The following is a 24,307-nucleotide window of genomic DNA, read 5'->3' on the forward strand; positions in this document are numbered from 1 at the left end:
AGGTTAAGCAATGAAAATAATAATGGATTGTAGTGCTTATATTGAAAACACTGCCGTGTGTTTTTCAGCTGATCTCACAGTGTTTAAGCAATTTAAAGTCTTGGGGTTTTTTCATGTTTTTCATACTGATTTTAAAAATATTTTCCTTTATATATAAATTTAAGATTGTGCTTTGGGCCACGTTCAGATGGTTTATATTCCCTCTCAAATCTTACATTCGTTGTTCCCTCAGAGGTACTTGGCAAGTACGGGACACTGAATATAAGGGATGCAGATAGAAGTTAAACCATCTGAATATGGCTCTTTAGGTGCATAAATAATACTTCCCTGTTGTAGTAACTGGAAAGAGAGGAAACCTATTTTCTACCCTTTTGACATAGCAATTGTAACTATAGTTTGATATTTTACAGGTTCTTTCAGAACGATCTAATCCTGAAGTAGACAATTTTACCAAGCCACCTCCATTTTTCCCTCCAGGAGCTCCACCTACCCACCTTCCACCACCTCCTTTCCTCCCACCCCCTCCAACTGTCAGTACTGCTCCACCTCTGATTCCCCCACCAGGTAAATATATTGCACTACATAGGATGTGAAAAATGAGAGATGCATTATCATCAGATGCTTGATGATAATGAATTAAAGACAGTGCATTCCATGCATATTTGCCTATATGTGCAGAATTTCAGAATTTTTGTGTTCTACTGTTTTCTTAAATATATCTGGCAGAAACAGAAACTTTTGTCTTTACTTTCTCAGTAAGCGTAATCCCAAATCGTAAATAGTTACCTAAAGACTAAACGTGGGATCTTGTGGTTGAAGTGAGAAGCTGTTTTCTGTAATTCAACTACTGTTAATGCTATTGAGAGATACATGTTAACAAATCATTCTACAAACTTTTGAACTAAAAGTATGGCATGCCATAAATTTGCGTCAGAAGTTGGATTCTCTGGTGTCTGAGGTCACAGCAGCAACAGAAGCTTTAATTCCCCTTTCCCCTCACCCAAAAGTCTGATAAGAATTGCATTTGTGCCGTATCCTTTCTTTCAGTCAGAGGTCTTATTAGCACCCAATATTTTTATCCAGTGTCCTGTGTCTGTGAATCTTAGAGGAAACAAACTCTTTGAGAACTCTTTTTATTGTTAAATCTGGTTTGAAATTTACTGAATATTTACTGAAACTTGATATTTCTGGAAATTTACTGGGTGGAGTATCGTGGGCATTTGCACAAATAGTGCAGTTATCTGAGAGTTGTCATTTTAAGGAATTAAGTTCTAAAGGACTTAGCAAGGAACTAAGAATGGTCAGTGAGAAATGAAAATAGATGGAGAAACTTTGGGGTGTATTTGAGTAGGAAAGTGAAGGATTTGTTTATAAAAGAGATTGATCTAAGGTGGAGCTCCTTCCCTTATTTTCTCCTTTTGTTCCTTGCATTCTTTTGCTTGACTTGTTCTGAAATTATGCTAGGCAGTTTCTTTGCTATTCTGTTCGCACAGGGAATCTTTTAAAAGTTTCTCTGTTAATACTGTTATGTATAAGCAAGGAAGTAACATTATTCTTTCTGTGCAACAGCGTTGTGTGGGGCTTTATAGGGTTTAAGTCCTCACAGAAGAGGTTGCTTTCTTCAATTGCTGCTGCTGATTTTAAAACTATTAACTCCTGCTGCCTGGCAAGCTCTGGCTTTCATCAGTGATTGTCATACACAAAATGGTGCAACTTAAAAAACAGAAGAGAAGACATTTAAAGATGAAATAATTCTGTTCCCTTTTCCCAGTTTTTGTGCATGAATATAAAAAATAGGGTGTCTGAAGAGAGAATATGCTACTGCTCTGGCAGTTTTGTGATTTTTCCTTACTGCAGGGGTCACAGAAAGGAACATGACACTAATGCTAATTGCAGTTTTAAGATGCATTAAAACCTTTCTGGTAAAATAATACAGGTAATGCCTTGCAAGTTTTTATAAAGTTATTGTTTTAATTGTAATTGTGGCACAGAAAAGGTGATCTAAGTTGTATATTATTAAAAGTATGAGAGGAACCCCCACACACCCTAAATGCACTTGGTGCAGGGATGTCATCTAGGTGTACTGGACTGTTCTTAGGAAACCCCTCACCTGTTGTGCTTTTAAAGGTGAAAGAAATCCACATGTGTTACAGATCTAGCAAGCAGGTTTGGCTTTAGTCTTGTGGTTTACAGACAGGTTTATGACATACACTTGTTCAGAAGGTCTCCTTCAACATCCTTCCGTGCTTCGAGTAGATTCAAAAATAACGATTAAGAGCTGTGGATTTGGTTTCTTCAGGCCTGTGTTTTAATTGTGCTGTTGCCAGCTCTTTATCTTCAAAGCTGTTCCTAAAATAGAATCTGCCATCCCTCCTAGGTTCAGTGGAGGGGGAAGAAAAAAACTACTCTTACCCAATATTAAACCAGGACTACTTGCCAGAAAATTTAAGTATTCCAAATATAAAACATCCTCCAAAAGCCCCTTTGAAAAAGGATCTTGCTTTGAAGTTAGATCTCTTGTTCTGAATTCATTCACTCTTGTGATTCAAATCTTTTTTTGAGGAATGAGTCCTGGAATGATTCAAAGGGCCAAATGCAGAATATTCTCAAATACTCCTAGGAGATCACTGGCTGTGGCAAAAAATGTGTTCTTTTTTGTTTGCTTGGTTTATTGCTACGTTGGAGTAATTTTAAATCTAAAGAAGAATGCGGATGCTTCTGTTTAACAGGCTTTAAAAGTTGTTTTATGTGTTTTGGTTTAAGAGTGTAGTTAAAATGTGACATGTATGTGTGATATTAAGAAAAAAATTAATTACTCTGAAGTATTGAACTTCTGTTGCATAACTTTGGGGAGTTTGCCTACACTTAGACCAGGATTTAGCAAGTAACTATACATCTGCTCAGCTCCAGCAATCTAAGTGTCTACTTTCTATCTTGTGATAAAGGAGAGAGAATTTGATTTAGTTTAGTCTGTGGCAAAAGAAGTTTTTACACCAAGTTGAGTTATACTACATTGCTGTGGGCTATTATACAGTTCAGCTAATTTGCAGTATGTTGTTAAGCTGTGGCATCATTCATGTTTGATTCCTTACGCTGCAAGGAGAGCACATGTGGCATTGCTTTCCTTTAGTAGAAGCTACTTGGTTTTCTGTAAATATTTACCAGCCTTGAGTTAGTAGGATGATGTATAATGTCCTGAGAGCAATTTTCAGCACATTAGGTACAATGCTGCGCTAATGCCATTTGGATTGCTTTTGATACACAAGTCTGAATATTTAGGTTTAAGCCAGGTGTATCTTTGTGGCAGTACAATGTGTTGTAGGGATGTGATCTACGCTAAGTCACCTTCTTGCACTGGTACTCAAGTTTAGTCCCCATTGCAAGAAATGGCTCAATATTTCAGTCTTTTTTTCTTTCTCAGAAGAACTAATTGGCTCATGATGCTTCAAGTATATTTTCATGGACCACGTTAGTAGAAGACAAAGGAGTTGAGAGATTCTTAATTTCCCATTAACTGAAGTTTATGGGGTTTTTGTTTTGAGTTTTGTGTCACATTCGTTCGTTAGTGGAAAAAGGTGAGGGAAAAATTTGTTTAGATATTTTAGTGATACTTGCTAACTTGGAATGTAGAAGAATGTTTCATCATGATGCCATCAAGTAAATTAGCTTCTGTCTTAAAATGACATAGTCATTAATCATGACTTTTTGAATGTTCTTAAAGGTTTTTGAGGAAAAAATGATTATGTGGGTTTTTTTCTATAATATCCTACATTAACTAATTCATTAAAATTAATTGAACCTGCGGTCTCTGGATATTAGTTGTATTCAGTCTGTCTTAACTTTGTTTGAATGGCTCTCAAGTGAAATTTTTCATTTGGCTTGTAATCATGTGATGAGATTTTTATTCATGTTTCTGCACAAGATAAAATTCTGAGGAATGTATTAATTGTTTAATCAGAATTTCTTCCTTTTTGTGAAGAGCATTAGCTGATAGCTTTCAAGGCAATTCTGTGCATAGTGCTGAGAGCCATGTTAAGCATAAGGTAGAGCTAATAAATGAATCAATTTGAGAGAATTTCTGATATTTTTCTAGCTTAGGTTCTTAACATTGGTGGAAGAATTTTGTCTCCAGAGGTGTTTTTTTATATATTTATTTTCTATGTTGTAAGCTCATGAAGATGGACACATAACCAAAAAAGATGAAGAGAAAATACTTCAGCTATGCAACATTTTGAGCTCCCAGTCTTCCTTTTCTTTCAGAAATTTTCATTAGGAGTATTTGGTCTTTTAAATGTTACGCTGTCAAACTTTTTATGGTGTGATTTCCAGTTTTCTTAACAATGATAGTGGACATTGGAAAGTTTGTGTGCTGGTGAAGAGAAAATTGCTCATGCAGTTTAGAGATTTGGCTTTTGGGGTTCACTCTCTGTGCATTTTGGCTGAGAGATGAGATTTTAAATCTTCAGGATTGGACAGCAACCTCAATTTTGTCTCACAATTTGTTTAATCCTGTAGGATTAATGCTGGTAAGAATTCACGTCAGTGAAATCACCAGAAATTAATGAACGCTGATAATGGTTACTCCTCCTCAGTTTGCATATTCTTTCATTCTGTCCTTCTGCCAAGGCAATTTGGGAGCAGTTGGCATTTCTAGACATTATAATATGTAGATGTAGTTAAATGCTGCTGCCATACAATAGTCTTTTAGTTCTAATGTTGAACTAACGATATATACATAAAATTAATCATGCAGTGGCCGGTACATCTAGGATATTCTCTGAATGATGAAGTCTGGAACTTGAATGAGATGGGTTTTAATTTAAGTGGGTCTGGCTGCTGTTCTGTCTGGATGTTTATGTAGTTATGGCAAAACTGATGAAAGCACTTGGCAAAGTTTTCTGTTCTCTCCCCCCGCCAAAGTCTTGCAGTGAGTTGTCAAATTGAAAGTACTTATTTTTTTAATGGAAGCAGAATTGCTCATAACTGAAAGAGCTTTATGCCTGGTGAAGAAGTCTTATTTTCTGACGATAGCATTTTAGCCCAGTTTATTATTTTCACGTGACAGTGTTTTGTGTGTTCAATTAGGGTAAAGCTAGTTCTTTGCAAAGTATGAGAACGTAATGTCTAAAGTGTACGAATGATTTTTACCTTGTAATCATTCTTTTCATGATCAAATAACTAGGTTTATATGTTGAGGCAATATATTTTGTTAGGTCAGCTAATTTAGTTGGGAGCAATTTCTCAGCTTTTAGTTAGATTCGTAACAGGCTAAGTCTGAAAACCAGAAAAATTAGAACAGTTTTTGAATGTGTTTATATTAAAGGCTGTTCCTTTCTCAGATATTTACAAGAAAATAGAGTACTGAACATGTTTTTTTCCCTCCAAGTAGCAACTGAATGATCAATTGCAGTGTGGCATAGCATTGACGGAAAAGCAACTTACTGTTCCTAGAATATTTTGTCCATGTGGACCTACTATTTCCTATACTAAGCTATTAAAGGTCAGAGGCCAATTGCATTTCCTTTCATCCAGTCATGGAATATAACATAAAGCAAATATATTCTATGGGATGTTACTTTCCTTCTGGATACTAGATATTTTAGGGTTATGAATTTAATTCTAATCTTGAGACCTAGAGTCATTCTTCATTATTTTCGTCTCTAATTAAGTAAGATCCTGAATAATAGGAGTTTAAATAAAAAGCTAGATTTCACAAGGCTTTTATAAAATCTTAACAATTGGTATTAATGTGAGATCTTGATCTGAGGACACAGAAAATACGTTATGATTCTTGATCATGTATGTGGTGATAGCTCAGTCTGATTTTAGGTCTACAGATAATAAACATAAACTATACTGTAACTGATATATCATTTGTTGTCTTTTTAGGTATACCAATAACTGTGCCACCACCAGGTAAATTTGCTCAGATTTTTTTTTCCACATTTGGTTAAGAAAGGAAAACTTAACTGATGTGCAACTTACCAACTTCCTTTCAGTTATATAAATAAAAGTTCATAAATACAAAACTATATGTATAAATATAGGCTCAGTTATTTTGGTGCCAGGCAGAAAAGAAAATGTATAAAAATGCTGTTAAGTAGTGGGCCTAATCAGCCAGTTTTAGATGTGTGCTTCCTTCTTTTCTTTCCATTCTTTTTTCTCAGCTATGCAGAAAATAGTTGTGATTGTTGTTTATTAAATATTTTTAGATACTCAAGAATTTTCCTATGCTTCTAAATTATTGGGTTTTTAAGAATGATAAGGTATTCGATTTGAAGCACTGATAATATATGTTTAATACTCTGTTAAGGTGGAAAGCAGTTCTCATTCTTAAAAAATAAAACCCGTTTACATAGTGAGAAACAATTTTTGCATTGTACTCTCAGGAATTTGTTTGCCATTGTATGCTTAGCCTAGTTCTTTTATGTGTTTATGTGTAGGTTGGTGTGGTTTGGTTTTTTTTTTCTTTTTTTCTCCCTCACCTAATTTCTTATTACAGGTTTTCCACCACCACCTGGCGGTCCTCCACCTTCCCTCATACCTACAATAGAAAGGTGATTATCTGTTTGAAGTCTTATAAAACAATGAATCAATATTCTGTAACTGAAATAAATTAGTAAAGACTCTTACACTACCCAGTGTTTTATGGATTTTATCTGGGAGTGGGGAGACAGTTTCAGGTTTTTACAGTATTTCTACAGAAATGTTACTGGTCTCACCTGTCTGACACTTAATATTCTTTCGAGTAGGTTACTTGACAACTTATTAGTTTAGCTGACTTATGACACTGTATCAGTGTCAAAACCTAAGAACAAAGTCAAGGTAATAATTGTTAAAGTATTCTTTAGTAGTCTGAAGGCTTATTTAAGTGAACAATATAGTTGTCAGCTACTGTATCCTTTTCTGTAAATACAAATAAACAGTTTGGTCAGAGTTCCACAGAATCCAAATTTGTATTTCTACTGTGTTTGTTCTAAGTGTTCAGCTTTAATAGACCTAACAGTATATTTTTCAATACCTTTTTTATATACATGTATATGCATACATATGTATAAATGTATAAAAGGAAGAAAAAAGGTTGGCCAGCATAGTCCTTGAAAAGTATTTGTGTTTTGCTGGAGGCCAAAACCAGATCATACACAAAGCTCACTTAAGAAGGTGCGAGCCTCTTGCCAGTCCTTCAGATTTCACTGAAGGAAGGTGTGCACATCTGTTCCTTTGGAATTGAAAATTCTGTTAACGTACACGCTACAGGATGATGATGGTAGATCTCTGAGAAAATCCTCATCTGATTTAATTCAGAAAAAACCCTAACTGGATGCATTTGATGTGCATGAAAGTAAATTTATTATTTCGTTGCTGTGAGTGACTGCTGCTTCTGACTGTTAAGCAGCAGTCATTGCATTTACTTGTAGTTAATATTTATATAATTTCTGAAATACAATGTGAAAAAATCAAGTTTATTGTGCAACCTAGGAACTAAATCTAATCCTTCTAAATGTTAACATGTTGCATTGGCCTTTCATTATCATTGGTTTTGTTTTGTTTTTAAACTAAACTAACCCAAAATTTATTTCGTAATGTTCAACTGCCTTTAAGAACAGAAATAACACTTAGGTTAAATACTGCAAAGATAATTCATTCAAGTTATGTAGGAAGTGCTAAAAGTCATGAAAGAACTATATATATGTGAATTACGTCCCGCGCACATATCCTTTTTAACCTTTGTGGTTTTTACCTACTTGAGTTGGCTACCACTGAAAGAAGTCGACCTAGAAAATGTGTAGCTAATTTAATAGTTTATTTATAGAACTACATATTTAAAGACCACCTGCTCTTAGATGTGCTCGCATATCTACTTTTTAACAGAAAGAATGAGAATGGCTTCATTCATGAATGAAGCACTTTCAGGGAACTGGAGATTAAGTTCACTATCTGTGTAGAGTGGCACTCCGAGTGGCACAGAGGGACGGGGAATGGGGGTTGTGGTCAGTTCATCATACATTCTCTGCCACTTCTCCTTCACAGGGAGGACTTGTCACACTCTTCCCCTGCTTCAGCATGGGATCCCTTCCACAGGAGATAGTCCTCCATGAACTTCTCCAGTGTGAATCGTTCCCAGGGACTGCAGTTCTTCATGAACTGCTTCAGTATGGGTTTCTTCCACAGGGTGCAGTCCTTCAGGGCCAGACTGCTCCAGCATGGATCCCCTACAGGACCACAGGTCCTGCCAGGAGCCTGCTCCAGCATGGGCTTCCCATGGGGTCATAGCCTCCTTTGGGTGCATCCCCCTGCTCCAGCATGGGGTCCTGCATGGGCTGCAGGTGGATATCTGCTCCACCATCATCCTCCATAGGCTGCCGGTGGACAGCCTGCAGATATCTGCTCCACCGTTAACCTCCATGGGCTGCAAGAGGGCAGCCTGCCTCACCATGGTCTTCTCCATGACCTGCAGGGGAATCTCTGCTCTGGTGCCTAGAGCACCTCCTACCCCTCCTTCTGCATTGACCTTGGTGTCTGCAGAGTTGCTCCTCTCACATACTCTCACTTCTCTCTCTGGCCACAATTGCTCTTGGTGTTTTTTTCCCCTTCTTAACTCTGTTATCCTAGAGGCACTACCACCATTGCTGATGGGCTCGGCCTTGGCCAGCAGCGGGTCCCTCTTGGAGACAGCTGGCATTGGCTCGGTCGAACATGGGGGAAGCTTCTAGGAACTTCTCTCAGAAGCCACCCTTGTAGCCCCCCCACTACCAAAACCTTGCCACACAAACCCAGTATATTTTTAAATTACCTCCTGTAGTAAAACATAAAATATACATATTTGTGTTAATAGACAGCTTTCTTAATTAGTAATGCTCAAAACAGAGAACCGAAATCGATTTATAACAAATACTTTGTTTTAGTCTGTATGGTGGTAAGAATTCAGGGAAATAATACTAGAAGTATCTGTTTAGTGATAGAGGTAGCTTTGATGGTAAAACTGGATTTTTACATGGATTTTCTTTTCAACAGTGGACATTCTTCTGGTTTTGATGGTCGTTCTGTTCGTGCATTTTCATATGGCAGTGGTGAGTAAGCTTGCTGGCTTTGAGAATTTTTACTAGTGCTATGTCAAATTGTTTGATATGCTTATCAGGATGTTAGCTAAGAGTCTAAATGGGTCCTTTCAATAATTCATTATGAAAGCTCATTGCCTGCCATTGTAAACAGATACGTACTGTTGCAAATTTAACAGCTGTTGGTAAATACTGTTGTTTTCATAGAATCATAGAATGGTTTGGGTTGGAAGGGACCTCAAAGACCATCTAGTGCCAACCCCCCTGCCATGGGCAGGGACACCCTCCACTAGACCATGTTGCCCAAAGCCCCATCCAACCTGGCCTTGAACACTTCCAGGGATGGGGCCTCCACAGCTTCTCTGGGCAACCTGTTCCAGTGCCTCAGCACCCTCACAGTGAAGAATTTCTTTCTAAAATCTAATCTGAATCTACCCTCTTTTAGCTTAAACCCATTACCCCTTGTCCTGTCACTACACTCCCTGATAAACAGTCCCTCACCAGCTTTCCTGTAGGCCCCTTTAGGTACTAGAAGGCTGCTATAAGATCTCTCCGGAGCCTTCTCTTCTCCAGGCTGAACAATCCCAACTCTCTCAGACTGTCCTCATAGGAGAGGTGCTCCAGACCTCTTGATCATCTTTGTGGCCCTCCTCTGGACTCATTCCAACAGCTCAATGTTTTTCTTGTACTTGTTTATTTATTTGTATGCTGGATATCTTTTCATGCTGCTTTTGCAGAACTGTGATTTTACAAAATAATGCACTGTAAGATGGACCACAAGTCAGGGAGAATTTTTCAAGAACTGGTAGGATTTAGAAGCAAGAGAACAAGTATTGTTGAAATAATCATCAGAATTTTAACCAGCAAGACAAATCATTGAGAAATCCTGAGTGATGTACCTCTCCTTTGAGAAACTGTTTGTCTAAGATACTGTAATCTTCAGCTATCCTGTTGCAAAAGTCAGTCTTTATGTGCAGTCAAATGGATATCCACAGAACCTCCAGTGAGTCTGGAACTGTTACCTATCGCAGCTCTGCTTCTTGAGCCAAAAGAGTGATAGCAATACTAAGATGTCACCTTTTTCCTGACGTAGCCCAAATTGGGAAGAAAAATAAACAGAATCACAGAATGGATTGGAAGGGACCTTAAACATCTCCTAGTTCCAACCCCTCTGCCGTGGGTAGGGACATCTTTCACTAGATGAGGTTGCTCAAAGCCCCATCCAACCCAGCCTTGAATACTTCCCAATGATGGGGCATCCACAACTTCTCTGGGCAACCTGTTCCAGTGTCTCACAACCCTCATTGTAAAGAATTGTTTCCTTTTCAAGGAAAAAAACCAGTCTTACAGTCATTAGTATGTCCATTGCATCTAATATGTAGTCTCCAATTTAAAATGTTTTTCACTTTGGAATATCTGTTGTTAGAATTTGCTATCCTGTCAAGTATTGTCAGGGACACAACAGTATTTCCAAGTTTTATGTTGATGTTCAGAGGTGATGGCATGTTTACATTGTTGCAGTACCAATATACAAAAGATGACTTTCATTGCAATCATGTCAATATTGAATTTGAACTTCACCAGTGTTAAAAATTTATGTTTTGTATGGTTAGTGAGACCAAGGAGCACAGTCTGATCACATCTTGCCAATATATCTGGCATCCCTGTTGTGGCAAAAGCTTTCCTATTTGCTGCACAAAGCAAACTGTTTGTCTCCTAAGCTGTGCCTGTCATCTGGACTTTTTTTGATCTGTAGAGGCTCAGTGGCATTTTATCGCTGTTGTTCATCTCTTAGTGAAAGATATTTTCCTGGCCAGCATCTTACTCTCACAGTTCGTGTTTCACAGCACAATCTCTGGCCAGTATTTTGCCAGTCTCTCCATGCATCAGAACTTAGGTAAATTGGGGGCTCAGTGACACAGTAGAGTACGGATGATCATTTTAATTAAGAATGGCTTAATAGTTTAATAGTTGCTTTAGAAGATAACACTGAATCTCCACCCCATTGTGGTCTTTGCCAGTCTGTGTGTTTCATGGCTTTGTCAAAATTGTGGAGCAAGATGAGCATATGGAACATATTGCAAAAAATACCAATCTTGATTAAGGCTCTAGCCTTTTTTCTGCCTGTTCAAATTGCTAATTCATGCCGTGCTGTCTTTTCCCTAGCAGTCAGGGCATGTTTCCTGCTGTAAGCCCATTAGGAAGGTTGGTTGCATAGTAAGATAATATTCTTAACTTTAGAAGCTTCAAGAATATCTGTTTTGTCTTTGTGCTCTTCTGCATCAATGCAGTTGCTTAAATTTATTCTTAAATTCTTTTGCAATTCAGTGTTACCTTTGTCATCAGATCTTTGAATTTTATTGAGCTGTCAGTATATGGCACTGCGTTTGGTCTGCCAGTGAAGCGACTTGTCTTGTATGCTTGTTCGTTTTTTTCCTCAACCATTTCCCTGTTCTGTGCTCCAAACGTTCAGAGGAACTGAACTGTTACCTAAAAAGGTTGTGAGACGGTGTTGTGATTTCCTTTGTAACTTCTTAAGCATATCAACTTTTAGATGAAGATAATGTGCTTAATTTTCTGAAACTTTATCTTAGGAACTTGCAAGGAATTTGGCATTACAGAAACAATTTGAGAGTTGGTATTTTTTGAGGCACAAAGATGTATTAGTAGTTTGCCTTATACTGTGACACCATACAGCTTTAAATTTTTAAACTGTCTCCAAAACAGGACTTAAGTCTCCAAAACTATTGGCTGTTCAAAGCTCCCTCTCTTCCTGTTTTAAGAATAAAATCAGAGTTAAACTTTGGAAGTGTCTCTTTTTGTAGACATCATTGGAATAATCCATATAGAAATACTAAAAGTGACAAATTACTTCATTCTAAGTAGTAAATGCAGAGCACTAATTCATCGTAGAAAGTAAGCTTCTTGTGTGTTGGGAATAATCACTGTTGAAAATCAAGATATAAAAATGTGCAGAGGTTTATCTCATGGTATTGGGGTGGAAATCACATACTTCTGTCTGAGAATTACTGCAGATGTGAGGGAGTAACCAAAATTTATCATAAAAGTTTATACTGCCATTAATAAGAATAATAATTTTGTAGTATACATTTAAAGTTAAACTTAAGTTTACACTTCAGATCAAAATAGTCTGTTCAAGTCTCATAGACCATACGTATGTTGTTGACATAGTGGCAAGTCAAGGAAATTAGCAGTCTTTAAAGTCCAGCTGGTTTTTTTGCTATTTCTGGCTGCTTTCCTTAGAAGAATTTCAGGTTTTGGCAGTATAATGAACAACATACTATTGTATTAGGGTATTTTTTCCTGTTAACTCCTCATTTTCTCTGTAGCCCTGAAGTGAAACAGTGTCAGGCATTTTGTTAGAGGCAAAACCTCGTATAAATGCTTTTTAAAAGAATTATAATGCTTTTCATTGCAAATGTATTTTAACAATGAAGTGTTTTTTCCTGCTCCACTGCCTGCTCAAAAGGTCTTTTGTATTCCTCCTTTGGACACTTGGCAAACTGCTGTCTTAAGCTTCTGCCAAAGCTTTGTGGGGCAGGCATACCCCAGATGCTGCAGGCAAGGCAGCCTGAACGTAGCTGTCAGGAGAAGCCACTGGTTTTATAACTTGGCAGTATTAAATACAGCATCAGTAACACACTTTACATTGTTCAGTGGATATTTATGTTAATTATACTATTAATGTCTCTTTGTGACACCATGCAGTCAAGTGAATATTGTTCTCATATTATAGATAATGAAGTGGAACTCAAAACAAACGATTTATTGAAGGCTATGTTATCATTGGCTAGCAAAGCAGATAAGCAGAAAGTGGGAAGTCCTCTGTACTGTAAGTCCACTAGAGAGTGCTGTTTCCAGTTAAATACTGCAGCCCTTATTTTTCATTAACAGGATGCATCCACGGGGCTTCTGGAGAGGGAGGGCAGGACAGAACAGTTGGGGCATTAAAAGGAGTAGTTATTTATTGCATCAAAGTTGGCAGAAAGCAATGGAGAAGCATATCCCTTCTCTCTTCCCATTGCTGGTTACCTAAAAAGGTTGTGAGATGGTGGTGTGACTTCCTTTGTAACTTCTTAAGCATATAATCTTTTAGATGAAGATAATGTGCTTAATTTTCTGAAACTGTTATATTTTAGTGGTAATAGTGGCTGTGCTGAGTATTCATTAGAAATGGTATCTTACAAAGCATAAGTAGGAGCGTTATTTATTCTCCCCAGAATGAATTTATGGAATTTATTTCTAAAGCTGCTGTTACATGTGTAATCAGAAAAGTATAGCAAAGCACAGTATAGAATATAAATTACTGAATGAGAACTTTGTAACTAACATTATCTTTTAAATACAATGATTTTTAAAGGACAAAACAAAAACAGTAGCATCTAAATATAAAGTTGGAAGCATCCTTTTCCCTTGTTTTTCTGAACTGTACTTTCAGAGCCACTGAGTTTCAAAGGCAGTTTTGTTTTCTGGTTGTTTTTGTTTTGTTGTTCCCCCAAAACAAAGCCATTTTGACCACATAAAATGAGATTGTTTCAGCAGATCTTTGCACATTTTTTTTTTCCCCAAAAGGATTTAGACAGTTTTTGCAGTGTATATCCTGGTTCTGTACATCTTCATAATAAGTATTTAAATTAGTGCTTGGTCAGAATTAACTTTTATGTGAAAGGGGATGATTGGAAAATGTCATTGGAGGAGGATGACAACATGTGTTTTCATGCATAAGTAGTATTACAGTTTGCATATGGTATCTGATTTTGTTCTTTCTAATACCTGCGTCTTTTTCTTTAGTCACCTTTCCGCACCTTGCAGGTTCTGCTCCTTCATGGTCTAGTCTTATGGACACCAGCAAACAGTGGGATTACTATTCACGAAGAGAGAAGGATAGGGAACGTGAGAGAGAGCGATCCCGAGATCGGGATCGGGACCGGGACCGAGACAGAGATCGAGAACGTACCAGAGACAGGGAAAGGGACCGAGATCACAGTCCAACTCCAAGTGTGTTCAACAGGTTAGTGAAATGTCTTAAGCATGCTGTAACTCTGCTCAAACCCCTGTGTCTGTGTTAAATAGTGTGCTTCAACATAAAAATTTAGTGTTTAGCTGTATATTCCAAAGAGCTGGAGGGTGTGGCTTCCTCCCTTTCCCCCTTTACTCTTGGAAACTATAGCTAAATTTCTGAATGTGAAACAGAAGTGTAAAAACAACAGTATACATCCAAACTGGGCATAGTGTTTTACAGGTTAAAGGTGTGATTTAAGCCCTGAGTAAAGTGACATACCGAGATCCTTTTGACATCAGTAGTTCTAGAAAAATCTATAGAAGTACTAAATGAATCTTGGTTCCCAATTCAGTGCTAAGAGTAATGCGGTGTAACATTTGACCTTAATTAATGGTGGTGTTAGCTGCTAAAATGGTTAGTTTGGTCATTAGCACTAGATGGATAATAATCTATCCTATCTTTTTTAAAACTATTATTTCAAGGTCAAGAACTTCTTTTCTTTTTCAGGCAGATGATGAAAATAATGGCAGATAACTTTATTCAGCTTTCAGCTCTCTAATTGCTTTAAAAAAAAAAGGAAAGAAAAAAGCTGCAACTGTTCTGTGGTTCATGTGCACAAGTACAAAGCATTTAATGTTGAGCTCGCTATGACTCCATAGAGCAGAGGTCTATTGGCTTGCCATATTTATCTAAACTTTCTTTGCTCATTATTTGCTAAATATTTTGGGGTAAATGTCCTGACGCTTTTCTCAGTGGTTTTTGTTAAGTTTCAATTTTTGCAGAATATATACTTTAGCTGTTAGGCAGATTGTTTTTACCAGCAATCTTATGCTGAGAGTCAACATTACTTCGGTTGAGCGATGACATTTTTTGTGTGATGATTGTTAGCTGAAGACCCAAACTGGGTGCAGGATAGGGGATTTTCCATGTATGCTGGTGTCCTCTCCCGTGTGCGTGTGCTATGTTCCAGGGTCAGTTTCTGAGAATTCAAGACAAATCTAAACATCTGTTTCTCAGACAGCTTGATTGAAGGCCAGAAAGAAGCCTGGTCATTCAAGGGTGCTTGAAATGAACCTTAATAGCTTCCAGGCCTCAAGAAATCTCTGTGCTGCTGCCAGAGTTATCTGTAAAGGAGGGGGAAGAGCAGGCCTCCACTTTTTTATGTGACTAAATTATCCACCATCTGTAGCAAAGCTGTTGCCACATGGCTGTGTAAGAAAACAGGAGGCCCTTAACTAGCAGAAGTTGGTTTGAGAGTCACAGAGAAGGTGGGAGAGGCTGAAGACAGAACATGCAGACATAATGTTTTCTAAGAAGGTTTATTTTCAATTCCATGCATTTAAGAAAATAAAATGAAACAAGCTATGAGGAAGAGAATGTGAACTATTGTAGAGACCGCACAGATGCATTATTTTAAATTTCCTTTGTTTAAACTTTGTTCAAGCAACACCATGGTGGGATTTGGAGTAAGCATCATCTTTAGCTTTTTACTGCTCAGAAATTACTGCTTTCAATGTTTTTAGCAGTTCTTTTCCAGATAAATAGCCTGTATTTGTGCTATAATATTTCTTAAAATTGTAAGAAAAGGGGAATTATTTTTGTTCCATTAATGTAACCAAAATATGATATAAAAATGAACCTTCAGCTGTCTTTTTATATTCTGTTCTACACTTATCCTGCTATCCTCAGATGAAATTGTACATTTTTACAATATATCTCACTCTGCCCCCTTGAGAAGATGCTGTTCTTTTTGGACTGTTGTCTCTTCTGCAAAGACTACGTTTTCTTTTGTTTTGATAGTTTCATGTCAATCAGTTACCACTCAAAATGTAAATGTTGATTGATACCATACTATTTTGTGGTTCTTCCTCAGCAATTCGTAAACCAAAACCCAAAAACTGTGTTTCTAATGTCCTGGAACTCACTAATCCCATGCAGCAGAGCAGATGAGGGTCTGTCTGGCTAGAAGGAAGCTTTACAGGAAAGGACTTGGTATCCAGGTGGGCAACAAATTGAATGGGACTTGGCTCTCAATGTGCGATAAAGGTCAAAATGCATTGAGCTGCATTAGAGTGTAGCCCACAGGTGGAGAATGCCATTATTCGCCTCTTATTTGGCACTTGAGACAACATGCAAAGTACTGTGCCCAGTTTTGGGACCCTCAATATGAAAAAGACAGCATTGACAGACTGGAGAGTCCAGTGGAGGTCTGACAGAGTGGTTAGCAGGGCTAAAGGGATGGAGTTTATTTAGCTTGAAAGGAGAAGGATGAGAAGGGTTCTTAAAGGATATTTTCAACTACATAATGGGTGGTTATAGAGAAGATAGAGCCAGGCTCTTTTTCAAAGTGCACAGAGAAAGGACAAGAGGCAATAATTAGTTGTCACAGCAAGGGAGATCCCAGTTAGATATGGGGGGGGAAGGAGATGAACACAAAAAGAGTGATCAGGTGGTAAGGCAGGTTGCAGAGAGAGATCATGGAATCTCCAGCCTTGGAGATACTCAAAACTTAACTAAAGCAAGCTGGCCAGACTTCTGTCTTAGCCCTGTGTTGAGGAGGGGTTAGCCCAAGTGACCTCCACAAAGTCCCTTCTAGCCTAAATCCTTCTGTGATTCTTTGTTGAAGGGTTTTGAACACACATATCAGAAGTTAGACAGTTCTACCAAAGTGAGGTCTCCTGATTTGTGAAGTTAATAGCTTGTAGTCTGTTTTGAAAAAGGAACCAAAGGCATAGACAATGAAGATTTTACGGATTGGACTGGTTTTGGGCTTATTTGCCAGGAGAGCAAAGGTAACTATAGGTCCTTTTCCACAGGTCAAGGGTTTTAGTGCTTTCAAGGCTGTCCCTGGAAGGCTTTGATAAGTCCACTGTAAGCCCAGATACAAAATGGGAAGGAGATCACTGGTGTAACATTGGGTACATGGCATTTATTCCTGTTCCTGAAAGCTCCCAACATACTGGACTTGGCAAACTGGTTTTTTGCTTTATTTATAGAAAGGTTGTTTATTTTCAGACACACTTACAAGCTGTCATGGTTCCTTAGTAGTTTGCCAAAATAAGATTTAAAAAGGAGTATCAATAATATTTTTAACCTTTTCTAGAGTGTTTTAAAATAGTTGTGTAACAGAGCAAATGCAGACTGTGGGTTAACATTAAAGGTTTTAGATCTCAGCTTTGAAACCAAGCTGTAAGTCTACAAGTAGTCATCTAATTTTTTATGGAAAGCTCATCAGAAGGCAGAATTAGACATGCAAATTTTAACTTTTTAATTAGATACTGATCATCAAAATGTTAGTTCTGGGAAGTAATAATGGATATTGGAAGTAAACTATAGTTGAATTCGTTCTACCTTTTTCTGTCCCTGCAAGCCTGTAGAAATGTAAGGCTCTTAAAATTGTGATGACTAGTTGGACTTTAAATAAGTGTTTTAGTACAGGAATCCTGTGTCTAACAAAAATTTTCAGTTGTTTTCAAATCAGACTTTACCTTTGGTTATAACTTCTGGTAGATTTCAGAACCTAATTTTAATTTAATTTTTAATATTATACTCTCTTTTCTAATATTCTAAATCTGAGCTTTATAACTAGACTTCACCAGGCACATGCTGTCTTTATGGTGCTGCTTTATTACACACCAAGTTAAGACACACTTCAAACATAGATCAAATGATGACTGTCATTCTGAACTGCAAAGCTAACTGCTGTGTAAGCTAGGCTTGTCTTCTCTTCAGTATGACTCATCCTAGAAACTAGCAGTTGATATCAATCTTCATCTTTCAGTGACATTTGATAAGAAAACTTCTAATTGTTGGTTTTACACCTTTCCCTGAAGTCTTGGGTTGGTTTCTCGTGAGTAGAACTGTTCAGTAGAAAGGGACGTGAATTATAAATGTGTCCCCTGCACTTCCCTCCTTCCCCTGACAGTAGAATAGAAATTTGAGGGCAAAACAATAGTAAATGATCGATACAAATAGAAACAAGTTAAAGGCATAGGACTTGAGATTTCAGCATTGTAAGCTTTGGGATTTATTTTCTCCCTTCCTCCCACTCCAACTGCTTTAGTTTACCTGTTTGGGTTTTGGACATTTCAGAGAAGAAAGTGAATTTATTTTCACACCCTGGACTATAACCCAGGGTGCCTTAAGCTGAATGGGGAGTAGTATGATCAGAATTTTTGTTCTGTGGCTGTACTGCCTTCATTTTTTATAAGTTGATGTCTCTGTTGTAGGGTTTTCTTGTGGTAGAGATATGTTGGATTAACATTGTCTTTAAAAAAGCGTTGAATGCAGTTGAATTTTGTTTCTGTCTTAAGAGGCAGACAATAGTTAAGAGAAGTGATAGTGGCATGATGCCTGTGAGGGTGACTGAACACTGGCACAGGTTGCCCAGAGAGGTTATGGAGTCTCCATCCTTGGAGATGGCCAGAAGCTGTCTGGAGATGGTCCTGGTGGCCCTGCTTGAGCAGGTGTTGAACCAGATGACCTCCAGTCACGCCTTCCAACCTCAGCCTTCCTGTGATTCTGTGATCTGTCACAAATGTTCTGTGCAGGATTTGATCAGCTTACTCTCAGATCTGTGGTTATACGTGCATCATAAAATCTTAGAACATTTATAACATTTTGTAACAATACAGGCAATAATCAATGTAGTCATATTACTCAGTGACAAATCATAACTTTGAGTTCTTTAGTGATAGCTGTAGTTTTCCCTGATTTTGATGTGTGAATATTTTTAATTCCCCTTAGAAAAACAGGATTTTCTGCAGCATGTTTGATGCTTCTCTACAAGGTCTTAAATTGCTAATTTTTGAAATTTGCTTCATGATACAATCATACAGGGTTTCATAGAAAGACTAGTGCAGTTGCTTCAGGCATTCCCCCTTCTCACTCTTGAATTTTCATGCATAGCTGTAATAATCACTAATGTAATGTCTTCACTTGGGAAATGGCCACAGGATCCAAGTTATGGCTGATACAATTGTTTTGATCTAAGTTCTCGCTGCTCCAGGACAAGAGAAGTCTCTTTAGGCTTGAGCTATTCTCCTTGTGCGATCTGTGTGATCTGTTCTGTGCTATCAGGGACCACAAGAAGATTCTTTTATGGTAAATGTTGGCAAAGAGGGAAAGCATGAAACACTTGGCTTGGTCAGCTTAATAGTATCTAAATTGTTACCTGTGTTAATTACTGCCTCAGAAAGCCTGGTCGCATGTACCTTTCTTTGGGGATCTTCAAAACCATGGTTACAAAGACTTCATGTAATATATAAATAGTTACAGTAAGTTTATTTGTATTGAAGTCTTGTTAAATGATACTGGACCCTATGCCTGGGTAGGATTTTCTTGGTAGAGAAATGATAAAACGAGGATGCCTTTTTAAACTGTGCTAATGTAGCATTTGAGTGGTGTTGGCTAACTATAGATACTACTCTTTTTTTGTTTGTTTTTAAATTTCACTAAACTCTTAGAACTGCTCTTTTCATCAAGTCAAAATATGAAAGTACGTTCTTAAGTAAAGCCTTTAAATTCTTGTATATCTTGTAATATTTAGGGGGTTTTACCATCATTGTGGCAGAGCAGCACTCATGGTAATCCAAGAGAGGAGTGGAAGTAGAGACAGCATTGGCACTGGAGAGAAATTAATTTTAAAAGCAACCCAAACAATGAGTGTATTTTACTGTCAGTCTCTTAGCACCTAGTTTTTCCTTTCTTGAAGCTGATACAAGGGACAAGATCAACTGTACCAAAATTAACTCTAATTTACCCAAATGGCATAATAGTCAAAAAGCGTGCTGATAAGTATTGAGCGTTACACACACTGATCTGAAAACATTAGTAAAGTTTAAGTAGGATTGTACTTTGTTCGTAGCTAGATACAGGTTTAAACTAACTGCTTGATAATGCCTGTATAAACTTAATGTGACAATGTGGTATTCTTTTTGCCTTCCATTTTTTATTGAACAATCCCCTTTCAAAATTGTATTAACCACAGAAGTCTGGTGTGTAATGTGAAGAGCTTTAATGTCCTTTTAGCATACGTTGTGGATCTCATTTAGAAACCCAGAAGCAACATTAAGATTATTCTGTCATTTATCTTGAGAGTGTGTAAGAATTTTTTTTTAATGTATATACTGCTTGGTGTTACTGTCCTGAAAATATATTCTTTTTTTAATCAGTGATGAAGAACGATACAGATACAGAGACTATGCAGAAAGAGGCTATGACCGCCATAGAACAAGTAGAGAGAAAGAAGACCGACACAGAGACAGGAGACACAGAGAGAAAGAAGAGACCAGACACAAGTCATCTCGAAGGTTTGATTTTATTTTTTTTTTTAATAGGATACGAAAGACTTGACCAGTTTAAAAAAATAAACTTATAAAAGAACCCCAAACAAACTGGAGTTTTGTGGAAAGACTGTAAACACTTAGATGTACTACTTGGAACAAGTCTGCCATATAAAATGTGGACAGACAAAAAGCAATGTTGACCCCAGGTAACTTCATACTGAGTGATGCATGTGACAGTCTTAGCTAGTGAACAGAAATTATGAGTTTGGGGAGAGAAGGGTAAAAATGGTGGGTCAGAAAGAGGTGGAGTGAAGTTGATGTTCAGCAACATTAATATAAGAACTCAACAGTGATTCTTAATAAGTGAAATAACCCTCATGATTACTTGATAGAAATTGTTCAACTTGATCCTTTCTAAGTTAGAAATAAAGGTTAAGTCTGGGGAGGGGGGTCAATAAGAATGTTAAGCCATTAAGGGATGCCAGTAGGGACATGACATTATTAAAAGTATTGCTTTTAGAATATGGGTTACAAATGTGAAAAATCATTCCAATTTCCCAACCAAAAGTACAGGATGGGTGGATGTATGTATCATTCCATGAAAAATTCAGTTTGGTGCTGACATCCAAATACTATATGGATCGGAACAGGAGCAGGTGCCAGTTTTCAAATCCAAATGCAAAGACTGTTTCTTTTTGGTACTCTGTTTTTAAATGGGGCCTAAAGTATTATGCAATTGATGTATTTTTTTCCTCTCTATTTAGTAACAGCAGACGTCGTCATGACAGTGAAGAAGGGGACAGCCACAGAAGGCACAAACACAAAAAATCCAAGAGAAGCAAAGAAGGAAAAGAAGCCAGCGGTGAACCTGCTCCTGAACAGGAAAACACTGAAGCTGCCCCTGTGGAATAGGCTTGTGTGGTTTTTGCCTACTTGCATATATATTAGTGCCAGAAATAGATTACTATAAATCTTGTTATTTTTCTGGGTATTAAAATAATTTGCTCTTAATCTTGTTCTGTTAGTTTGAAATCAAAGGTTACTTTGGGTTTTTTTTTTTTTTTTTTTTGAAAATAAAAGAATGAATTTTTCATGTTAAGATTCCTGGACTGACTTTGTCTTTAAAGAAACAGTGAGAAATAGAGGCTTATGCTTTTACAATATATGTAGGGCTTAAATTGTCTCCTTTTGTATAAGCCAGTGGGAAGGTCATTCTTTTACTGACCTTGGAAACAGTGTGCATTCACTTTATGACATACTAACTCCTGGAACAGTGTGAGTTTAGTATAGCTTATGGAGTTCATATTTGAAAGGTCATCTTTTACTACAGAGACAGACAGGAATTCCATGCTCTTCAAGAACCTTGTACTTAGGTGAAAGAAAAAAAAATTAGGGAAACTGAGCAAGGTGTTGATTGTTCTTAGACTGATAGAACACTGAATGTGGTGATCATACACTTGGTAATTATGTCTGGTTTGTATGGGTGCATAAGGGTGAATTAAGCTGGATAATCATGCTGTCTGCTTTTCAGTGCCTTAAGAGAAAGTTCATTTTAGTCTTTGTTCTAAGGGTACAGCTGTCCTTAACATGATAAAGATTAACAAACATATCCTCTTCCCATTGCTAGCTTGTGAGGGAAAAATAAGACTTTGGAACATGGGTAATTTGCAGGGAAAGGCAAAGAACTATTAAGAAAAATATAAAACCATCATCACTTTCAGATTTACTCCCTCCAGAACAGTATCAAGTGTGATTGGCATGCCAGGCCTGTGAAAATTGTACTGCCCTGTCAGGGTGCTATTTAGAAGACTTACTTGATGGTATTGGCAGGGTGCAGTGTACTTCCTTAAAAACAGTAATTCTATATAAAAATCCTAGATTTAATAGTATTAATCAAAACATACCAGTGAAACTAGGTTATTTGGTTTTGGATGAAAGTAATGTCTGTACAAGTACACAGTTACAGTTATTTTTAATTATTTTAGAAATTTAATTCACAGTTTTACAGACTAACAGTACTTGAAAGTCTTGAAAATACCAGCTTCATGCTGACCATGAAAAGGTACACATAATCAAAGTGCTATTAATGTGTTGGATAAAAACCTTCACCTGATTTTTGCAACTAGAAAAATTGCAAGAAATTTTTCCATAAGTTATTCAAAGATGTCTTTTTGTAAATCAAAATAAAGTGGGTGAGTAGGAGCTGTTGCTCCTCAAATTTCATTATTATTATTATAATGCATTAAATATATATATTTTTTTTATATATATATATAAAAAAAAACAGAACAAAAAATCCTTAAGAACACAGAGAAGGGAAAACTTTAGTCTGTAGCTTAAATCACTCTGAAGTGATTTTTTCCAACAGGTGTCCCTGCTTTGCCTAAACTTGACTTTTCTTGACATGCAGGTTGAAATTTCACAAACCTTTTCTTTATTAACACATACTTGACCCCCCCAAAAAAAAGCAAAGACTGACGTGCCTTTTTTTTTTTTTTTTACTGTGTTAAATTACTTGTCATACTCTCCATGAAGACTTGTTTTATAAAAAAGTGCCAGGCCAGGACACAATTGTGAGAGTAATTTTTCCTTTCAGTTCTTTAAGCATCCTTGCCAAGCAGGCATGCATCATTCCTGATGTGTTCCTGCCATTGACAGCAAGGAGGATGTCACCGCATCTGAAAAACCAAAGGCAGATATGAGAGAACAATTAAGCAAGCTGACTTGTTATCTTAAACATTTGCAAATGTCAAAGCATGTCCTTAAGCTGGGAGGAAGGGGCAGAAATGAGTATTACTATTCCTTTTCTGGCTAACTACTGTTCATGGTGAAAATACTTCACTTGTGGTTTTTTTGGTTGGTTTTTTTTTTCCTTACAACTTTATAATTAATTAGACATATTTGAAAGAAAATAGAATGTAGTTCTTTCAGATGGGACTGATACATGTTCTGAACAGACTATGTTTTAAGACTTCTTAATTGATTGTTTGCTCCATAAGTCTGCATTTACTCTCTTAAATTGAAGGTGGTGAGGCACTGGAACAGGTTGCCCAGAGAAGCTGTGGATGCCCCCTCCCTGGAGGTGTTCAAGGCCAGGTTGGATGGGGCTTTGGGCAACGTGGTCTAGTGGAGGGTGTCCCTGCCCATGGCAGGGGGGTTGGCACTAGATGATTGTTGAGGTCCCTTCCAACCCAAACCATTTTGTGAGTCTATGAACTTGTATTGGTGGTTGGTTTGTTGGTTGGATTTTTTTTTTTTTTTTTGAGCTGGGGATGTGGGGAAGCTACTCTGTGCTAGCATGCTTTGTACTACCCCAGAGATTAAACTGACATATTTTTATACTTATTCATATACTAGTGATTGCTAGACATCTGAAAACATGCTACTCTGAAGGCAAATGTGTTAAAGTTCAGGACTCTTATTTCCAGATCTGTCATAGTTAGTTCTGTATCAATGAGTCCTTTTTTTACCCCCTACACTGTCTTCATGAAAACTTTAAAAAAAAAAAACCCACCACAAAAGCCCAAACAAACTAGAATGAACTAGATGAAAGACTTACTTAAATGCTACTTTTTATTAGATAGTTATTACCTAATTCTGCCATCATTATATGCTGGTGTTCCCCCAACAACGGATTTGATAAAGAATGGTTTGTTCCCAGTATGTTCTTCATAACCTCCTACGATGCTGAAGCCAAGACTACCAGATGTATTTCTTCGTAATACGATTTCTTTGCAGCTGTACAAATACCTGAAACAAACCAATAATTAAATGTCTTACAGTTCACTTTAGATTCTGATGAATCATTAATGATGAATCTGCCTGTTCATATACCCGTAGAGTGTTTTGAAGATGCAAAATAGCACCAAAGTTCCACTGTATTAGACACTACACTTCCCTTCCGGTTTCGAAGTGCTGCTTTCCACAACCAGTTATCC

General features: G+C 37.3%; 2 protein-coding genes across 17 annotated transcripts in view; one reads left to right on the plus strand and one right to left on the minus strand.

Annotated features, from left to right (window-relative positions):
* FIP1L1 (factor interacting with PAPOLA and CPSF1) overlaps window positions 1–21,465 on the plus strand; it is a 43,224-nt gene extending 21,759 nt beyond the window's left edge. For 5 of the 10 annotated variants that reach the window (XM_054823907.1, XM_054823898.1, XM_054823897.1 and 2 more), the window contains 8 exons: window positions 411–564; window positions 5,890–5,916; window positions 6,503–6,557; window positions 9,016–9,071; window positions 12,817–12,912; window positions 13,872–14,091; window positions 20,256–20,393; window positions 21,134–21,465. In XM_054823907.1, coding sequence (XP_054679882.1) covers window positions 411–564; window positions 5,890–5,916; window positions 6,503–6,557; window positions 9,016–9,071; window positions 12,817–12,912; window positions 13,872–14,091; window positions 20,256–20,393; window positions 21,134–21,281 — 894 coding nt within the window. In that variant the 3' untranslated portion in view covers window positions 21,282–21,465. The remainder of the gene's footprint in view (window positions 1–410; window positions 565–5,889; window positions 5,917–6,502; window positions 6,558–9,015; window positions 9,072–12,816; window positions 12,913–13,871; window positions 14,092–20,255; window positions 20,394–21,133) is intronic. The other 5 variants (XM_054823901.1, XM_054823905.1, XM_054823903.1 and 2 more) reach the window with 2 other exon arrangements.
* Window positions 21,466–21,601: 136 nt separating this feature from the next.
* LNX1 (ligand of numb-protein X 1) overlaps window positions 21,602–24,307 on the minus strand; it is a 179,213-nt gene continuing 176,507 nt past the window's right edge. For all 7 annotated transcript variants that reach the window (XM_054823891.1, XM_054823890.1, XM_054823892.1 and 4 more), the window contains 2 exons: window positions 23,961–24,119; window positions 21,602–23,047 (listed from right to left, as the gene is read on the minus strand). In XM_054823891.1, coding sequence (XP_054679866.1) covers window positions 22,912–23,047; window positions 23,961–24,119 — 295 coding nt within the window. In that variant the 3' untranslated portion in view covers window positions 21,602–22,911. The remainder of the gene's footprint in view (window positions 23,048–23,960; window positions 24,120–24,307) is intronic.

This window comes from Grus americana, chromosome 4 (assembly GCF_028858705.1).
Source record: "Grus americana isolate bGruAme1 chromosome 4, bGruAme1.mat, whole genome shotgun sequence".
NCBI lineage: Eukaryota > Metazoa > Chordata > Aves > Gruiformes > Gruidae > Grus > Grus americana.